The 8,364-nt window shown below is 34.4% G+C and overlaps 1 protein-coding gene and 1 pseudogene across 1 annotated transcript in view; one reads left to right on the top strand and one right to left on the bottom strand.

Moving 5' to 3' along the window:
• GBE1 (glucan (1,4-alpha-), branching enzyme 1) overlaps positions 1-8,364 on the bottom strand; it is a 289,368-nt gene that overhangs the window by 166,812 nt on the left and 114,192 nt on the right. Inside the window, exons 6-7 of the mRNA XM_014536264.1 lie at positions 6,968-7,058; positions 4,447-4,656 (exon numbers count right to left, since the gene is read on the bottom strand). Coding sequence (XP_014391750.1) covers positions 4,447-4,656; positions 6,968-7,058 — 301 coding nt within the window. The remainder of the gene's footprint in view (positions 1-4,446; positions 4,657-6,967; positions 7,059-8,364) is intronic.
• Positions 8,136-8,364, top strand: part of LOC102247330 — a 5,417-nt pseudogene continuing 5,188 nt past the window's right edge.

The raw sequence follows: 8,364 nt of genomic DNA, 5'->3' as shown, positions 1-8,364 counted from the left end.
CCATCCCCACACCTCCACTTCCCATGCATGAATTTCATGCACCGGGCCTCTAGTATCATATATAATATGCTATTTTTTTTAGAATATTAGCACCTATATTCATGATGGTTTATCCCAGGAATGCAATATTGGCTTAACATCCAAAACCAATAAAAGAATTCACTGTATTAATAAACTTAAAAAGAAACACCATAAATAAGAATATTTCAGATCCAAATAGTTACTCCAAGAAGTGAAAGCCCTCAGGAATTTCCTTCTACATTCTAACTTGTGGAATAAACAGCATGATTAAGAAGCCCCAAATATTACAGTGTCTGTACTAGTTGTATTTTATTATATGTGGTTATGACACCAAAACAACTGGATTCACTTTTGTTTCTGAAAGGAACTCTAATAACTCAAGATAAGAGTAGGATATCTTCCTGCCTAAACCACATTATAAACCTATGACATATGATTATACTACTTTTGTAACCAGATGTAAAGGTCAGGGGAAAAATAAATATTATCATTACTATGTCTTTAAGATTCAATATCTTATCTTTAAAAGAAATACTCAACAAAGAAGTGGTATTCATTTGAAGCTATAGTAATGATTAAGGCAAAATAATTGTTTAAGCTCAATGAATCTGAAGTTGTCTTGTTATTTTATCAAGTGCATTTAATAGTGACAGATGCATATGCAAAAATGAATTTAAAACTGAGACTTCTAAATTATATTCATCATTTCTTACTCTAAAAACTTCTGGAACTTACGGGTGACAGATATGTCAGAAAGTTCTCTTTGCCAACTAAAGCAAGGACAACCCATCTCAGTTATGAACTGTCATTAGTAATTTAGCAGAGCTAGAAGGCAGTTCAGACGAGTAGACAGAAAATTAAAACATGGGCAGCTCCTGATTGGAAATTTATTCATAGCAGGTAATGATATAGCACAGTCAGGATCCCTGGCATTCCTCAGAGTGAGAGATTTAATTCTGAAAACTTTGATGATGGTTCTTGAATCAGAGATTATAAATGGTGACAGGTTGTGACATACAGATAGGATGAAATGAGCATCAGCAACATATCTCTACAGAAGCTGATTCTATATAAGATCAATGTTTTTACAAACAGGGAATATAATAATTTCAAAAATTATTACAAGTTTTCAAAAAAAGAGGCTTAGGCCTTAGGTAAACCATGTACCATTTTCATATATACTCTTCGATGGAGTGTAATATTAATCAACATATCTAAGGTAAAAGTAGGAAAATAACTCATTTAAAATATGAAATATTAATTGTAGTTTCTGAATTCATCTGAATACGGAACAAACCTAAAATTAGAGGCAAAGTAGCTATTCTATGGGAAGGGTCATAGTGAAGGCCTGGGTTTCCTTGTGTATATTCATATAGGGGATATTCATTAAAGGCAGTTACATACAATTTATGTTATTTACATTTATAAAGAATAATAACTTTATGTTGGATTTTGTGTCCTTTTTTATATTTTCTAATTATTGACAGTAGCATTATTTTTAAAAGAAAAATGTATTTTTTTTAAATTGCCTATTTCAGCCATAACTCTCTACCACAGAAATACAGGCAAGAAAAATCGTATTCCCACATAGACAGGTATTACAATACATCTCTTTAGAATTTGTAAAGTGGCATATTCAGTGTGTGAGGCCAACTTGTTAGATATGGGAATTTTCAAACAGCACTAAAATTACTTCATGTTCCTTCCATCGAAAGGAGGGGTCTGTGTCCCATACCCCTTGAATCTGTAACTGTTTGACCAATAGTTTACAGAAGAAATAATGTGTCAATTTCCAGATCCAGATCTTAAGAAATGGCTGCCTACATGTCTGTCTTTTGAAACTCTCACTCTTGTGAGATAACCAGGTAGCCAGTGGAGTGGGCTAAAACGGGAGGAGCTGAGGCCCTTTTAACCCACAGCCATGGCTGAGCTCCCAGCTGAAAGCCAGTGCCAAATGTCAGTCATGTGAGTGAAGCATCTTTAAAGTGAAGGCTACACCCCGGAATGAAGTCACCCCATCAGACATAACACGGAAAAGAGAGCTGTCCAGCTGAATTATGGCCAAATTGTCGATATAGAAACAAAATGAACAACTGCTATTGTCTCAAGTCACTAAATTTTGGTCTAGTTTGTTAAGCAGCAAAATATAACCAAAAGAGCAGAGTAGGATTTGAATCATGAATGGTCATTATAAAATGGCTTTCATATTACAGGAAAGCAATGCTACATTACATATGCTATAACCAATCAGAATAGAAGGGGGAAAATATAAAAAGCCTGATAAATGTCATCAGGCTAATATACATTTTGTCAATAAAGTTTTTAATACATTGCACATAATGTTGAGAAAATAATTCCAATAGTATGAGGAACTATTTTATATATTGAAGAATCTAAGTATGCAAGAAATCTGTTTAACTTTGGTGATATATATTGGCTTTGTAGGATTTTACCTATGTGTTTAATGATGGAATAACCAATAGTATAAACCTACATAGGAAATACTACTTTAAAATTTGGAAATTTTTGTTGTAAAATAGAACAATATCCAGAATAATACAAATTCATTGTTAAGAGGAACTAAGCCTATATGACAAAATAAAGTTTAAAAATAGTAAAAATAAATAATAATAAGCTAAAACTGTAATATACATTATTACCAAAAGTAAGCACTTGAGAAAGATTAAAAGTTACTTCAATAACAAAAGAAAACATGGATTAAATAAAAAAATGTTAACAAAGTCTTGATTGCTGTAGTCGAAATTCTTAAAACAATTATGTGTAATCCCTTTCCTTTAGAAAGTTGATAACTTGAAATGGACTTAGAGTTTATGGTGCAGAAAAATATGTTATAATAAATATTTTAATAAAATAAAGAATAATTTTACAACATAAAATATACCCACTTAATGTATTTCTTTTGAAAACACAGTTCTACAGAAAAATAATTGCTTTAGGATCAAATTTAACCATTTAGTGTATTTCTTTCATAAGGCACAGTTCTACAGGATAGAGTTAACTATTATTCACCCAAATATAAGACAGAGAATTGAATTAATTATACTTCCTGTCCATAATCAACATTTATAAGATTTATTCAATAATGTAATTAGTGGAGTTGTATCACAAAATTAGAACAGGTTTAGTCCTTTTCACTTGCTATAAATCCATACTATAAAAGGCAACACTCAAAAAAATGATCAAAATACCAAATACCTTTACAGAGGGAATTGTATTATTCTACCACCTTCTTAAAATGAAAAAAACTGAGAGCCAGAATGATTAATTGATTTGTAGGAGAGTGAAGCTAGGCCTGGAACCCTGCCACCTGCTTTTGCCTCCTGTGTCTTTTCTCATACATTATTCTGCTTCAGCTGGCATGAGTGATTCCTATATGGCTATGAAACACACAATCATGTAGGATATTAAGAAAAGAGTGTAGCGAAACAATTTCGTCCATATAAAAGTCATCTAATTTGTACTGAAAAACTAGAATTCTTCATTTCATCAAATTTATTGCTGAAGCATTTTTCTACACTACTCATTTTCTAGTATATGAATGTTTGTGTAATATAAAACATCCAAAAATTCATTAAATTCTTTCCAAAACACTTATTAAAAATTTTAGTTGTACCTTATTACTTTTATTATGTCTGATAATAATTTTCATTATATTTTTCCATATGATAAATTGTGGAATAAGTTGAGAATATTTTGGCTTTTTAAAAACTTTTTGCCATATCCTGCTAGTTAGATTTAATCACTTAAAATACCTATTTAGATGGTAAAAGAAATCAGAGATGCATTTAATTGTAACAAACTGTTTCAACACTATATCTTAACTTACTATCTTTAAGATGACTATGAGAATAATACTTACCATGCATAAGTAGAGTTGCTATTCAGAATAAATAAAATGTGTGGCTATATAGCTAAAACATTCGACACCATGCGTGACATAGTATATTGCATACTAATAAATGTTAGTTCTTATAATTATTTAGCTGTAGTCAAAAACATGGTAATATTATTAAGATAGCAAAACATAAAGTAAGATTTTAAAAAATAACCTACTTAAAACAATGTGTATTTATTTATTAAAAGGAGACTTGCTATGGTTAATTCAACCTAATAAAGTGGTCTTTTTGATATTAAAAAATACTTAACATTAATCCTTTTAAATGGGAATATAATCAATATATTTTAAATGGCAAAATATTTGTAAAACTAAAATTTAATGCAACTTACCATGAATATATGTGTTATACAAAACAAGTCCAATTCTATAAGTACCTTAAACATTATTCATAAAATTATAAAACTCATTTTAAGAAATTAAATATTAGTGAGGGTACAATGAATTTAATGAAATCCCATAAAATCAATTTTAAACAAAGAAAACATTTCAGTGTTACAAGTACCTACCTGGAGTAGGCAAACAATCGACTATCCCAAAGATCATGATTCCCTCTAGGTCCAGAATGAAAATAACAGGAATCTGTCCCATCAAACATATTCAATCCATCCTCTGAATTTTTTGAAGCATGGCTGTGTACCATATCTAAGAGGACTATAATACCCATCGAGTGAGCTGTGTCAACCAGTTCTTTTAGCTCTTCAGGAGTTCCATAACGGCTAAAGATAAAGAACACAGCAAAAACAAGATTGCATCATATTTAAAGCAAACAGCCAATCATTTACTATGAATCAATTGTTTTACCAGCATTGTACTACATACTTTAGATGTGCAAATGCAGTATAATACTTTGATACAAGTCAAAGTTGCTTAATATTTGTTATTGAACAAAGGCGGTAAAGAAGTAGGGAGCAAGGCATATGAATAATTAACAAGAAGAATGCTCAGAGAGGAAGAGCAGTGGGAACAGACATGAGCGAGAGGCATTTGAAGAACAGAAAATTGGCGAGTGTAGCTGACGTGGAATGATCAAGAAAAAGATGAGATCAATCAACCAAAGGACTTGTATGCATGAATATAAGCATAACCAATGGACACAGACACTAGAGGGGTGAGGGCATGTGCTGGGGGTGGGAGTGCCCGGGGAGAGGTCAATGGGAGGAAAAGGAGACATATGTACTACTATATGTAATACTTTAAATAATAAAGAATTTAAAAAAAAGGGATGGCCAAGACTCAAATCACATGGGGTCTTATGCACCAATATAAGACATTTGGCTTTTATTCCGAAAGGGAATCATTACTGGGTTCTGTGCAAAAGAGTGACATGATCTAACTTTTATTTTTAATGGTCACTCTGGCCACTGTGCAGAAAGTAGTTCATGTGTAAGGAGGGAGGGAAGTCTATGGAGATGTAGGAGGATAAGAAAAAATAGAGTGACCAGTTAAAGACCTATTGAAATAATACAGGTAAGAGAGAAAAGCAACTTGGACCAGAGTGATAGCAGCTGAAGAAGCCAGATGTGGGATACATTTGGAGTTACAGGTGGCTAGGTTTTATGACAGCCAGAGGGACAAAAAAGAAGAGTCAAGTACATTGCAAAAGTTTTTGGCTTGAACAACTAGAAGATGGTGATATCATTTTATTGAACTAGGGAAGATGGAAGGAGGAGGAGGTTGGAAAATCAGGAACTTAATTTGGGATATGTTAAGTATTAGATATGTATTAGATATCCCAATGTCAAATAGACACTGTTTGAAGTTCACAACAGAGGTCAGGGCTAGAGAGTTAAATTTGGGAGTTGGCATATAAAGTATACTTAAGCCATAAAAATGGATGGGACATAATGAGACCCCAAGGTGCTTCATATACATAGAGAAGAGCTGAGCACTGGGAGATCCAATCGTTACTGGTCAGAAAGAGCAAAGGAAATAAGAAAGAAACAACAAGAAAGGTGGGGAAAACAATAGGGGGTAAAATATACTGAAAACCAAGGAAAGAAAAAAGTTCCAAGAAAGTGGGAGCAACCAATTGTGCCAAATGCTGTTGACAGTACAAGTAAGTAAGGACTTATCTTTTAGACATGACATATGGAGGCCATTAGTACCCTTGACAAGAGAAATTTCAGTGAGGAGGTGAAGAGGCTTCTTGGAATGAGTTTAAGCAAAAAGAGAAGTGGTGGGATTACAGAGAGTAAGTAAAGGTTACTTATTCAAGGAGAATTGCTCTAATGAAAAAGAACTAAGTTGAATATAGATGGGGTGTCTTCTATGTCTTAAATACTATCTACCTATTCCCACTTCACTCTTCCCCAAGTCAACTTTTAATCATGCTTTAGATCTCAGTTCTAACATCAGTTCATACCTAATATAATATGATCAGACCTCTGATTCTATACTATTATAGTACCCTGTTGTTTTCTTATTTGCTTATATTACAGGTAGAAATCTAATATGTAGGATTATTGGATTCTGTCTATATGCCACCACACTATAATCTCCAGGAGGCAGAGACAATGTTAGACTTGTTCAACTTGTGGTCATTCAGGTCAGCACCTCTTCAATGGCTTAGGACCCGTTATGTCTTTCTGCCCAGAGCCACATTCCCTAGATTTCAGCCTGGGAAGAAGGACAGTCCTTTTGTACATAGTATATGTCCTACCAATGAACTCCTCAGTCACCTTCCTACATGAGTCAATCTTTTTCCATAAAAGAATGTGAGCTCTGGCTATAATGGCTTCCATAAGGCATGATTTTCTGACTAAAGCTTGGGTTCCAAAATACATGAAAATTTCAACAGGTAACTGGATATTCTTTATTAGAATCATTCATGAAAAACAACATTAAATCAAGGCCAACCTCTAAGGCTAGCTGAAATGAGTGTCTATGATATTAGTAAAAAACGCTAAGGTTCTGTTGACTCTGTTGACCCTAAAATAGTTTACAAAATGACATCATATAAAATGTAAAAATTCATTTTATTTTATTTTTGCTTAGAAAAGAATGGATATAATGGGTCTTTCATTTTACCTTGAAGCTGCAAAGAAGCTTGTGATTTGATAACCAAAACTGGCATAATAAGCATGCTCCATGATTGCCATCAATTGAATGCAGTTGTATCCTATATAAGCAAAGATCAGATAGAGATTAAAAGTCACATTAAAAAACAGAATTCTTGTCTAAAGGCATTAAGTTTTACATATGATCATCTCTATATATATAAGCCTAAGCAACTGTTCGACCATTCGACCATTCAACCAGTAGCTATGACGCGCACTGACTACCAGGGGGCAGACGCTCAACACACAGGCATGGAAACATGGAACAGACTGATGAATCTTAGAGGGAAGGTGGGAAGGGGTGGGTGGGAAGACATTAGACAAAGATCTTATATGCATACTAGAGGTCAGGTGCACTAATCTGTGCACGGGTCCCTCAGCCTGGCCTGCAGGAATCGGGCCAAAACTGGCAGTCCAATATCCCCCGAGGGGTCCCAGATTGCAGAGGGCGCAAGCCAGGCCAAGAGTCCCCATAAATGACCTAATCATTTTGAAAAGTTCTACTACTTTAATATATTTTGCTTTTCTGACCTTCTAACACAAATTGAACAGTTAGTTCTTGAAAGTTATACATACTCTAACCAGCTATTTCAAATGTCTTCATTTTAACAAGTAACAAATTATATGCAAATATACTCTTAATTTGGATTTAGAATATTAAAGATGGCAATCAGCATATGCTAAACTTCAGCTGCACTTGTAATATTCATACTAAAGATTATGAATGCTAAATAAAAGTAACCAATTGCATGCCATATACTTTTTACTGTACCCTTTTCTTTATATTTCAGTTATTCTACCATGCAGCATAAGATATAGGAGCAAATCCATTTTTCCACATGGTAGTTTTTACAGTCAGCATTAATTCTACTTTGCACTATTTTATGTACCTATAAAATTACTCTGAAGTTGCTTGTTGCACACATGTGTACACACACGATTGCATGCACACACACACAACCTTCCTTTCTCTATCTAAAAATGCTGTGTGCACTAAATGAAGCGACTCAAGGAGGCATAGGACCGCTGGAACCTTGGAACATGGGCTCACACCCCACCTTCGCCTCTGGGGTGGGAGACACAGAGCCCCTTTGTGAAGAGCTGCAGGGGACACAGGGTGCAGAGTCCAAAGCAGCCCCATGGACATTATTGTCTTGGATGTTACTGTCTCAGAGTTTATAGAGTTGTTTCTGCAGAGCCCACTAGTGACTTGGATGCAAACTCTGGGCCCATTCAGAAGTTGCAACCGGGACAACCTATGTACATGGATTAGGTCAGTGGTCGGCAAACCACGGCTCGCAAGCCACATGCGGCTCTTTGGCCCCTTGAGTGTGGCTCTTCCACAAAATACCACGTGCGGGCGCGCAC

Source organism: Myotis brandtii, unplaced genomic scaffold (genome assembly GCF_000412655.1).
Source record: "Myotis brandtii unplaced genomic scaffold, ASM41265v1 scaffold159, whole genome shotgun sequence".
Classification (NCBI taxonomy): domain Eukaryota; kingdom Metazoa; phylum Chordata; class Mammalia; order Chiroptera; family Vespertilionidae; genus Myotis; species Myotis brandtii.
This window is presented reverse-complemented; position numbering and strand designations above follow the sequence as displayed.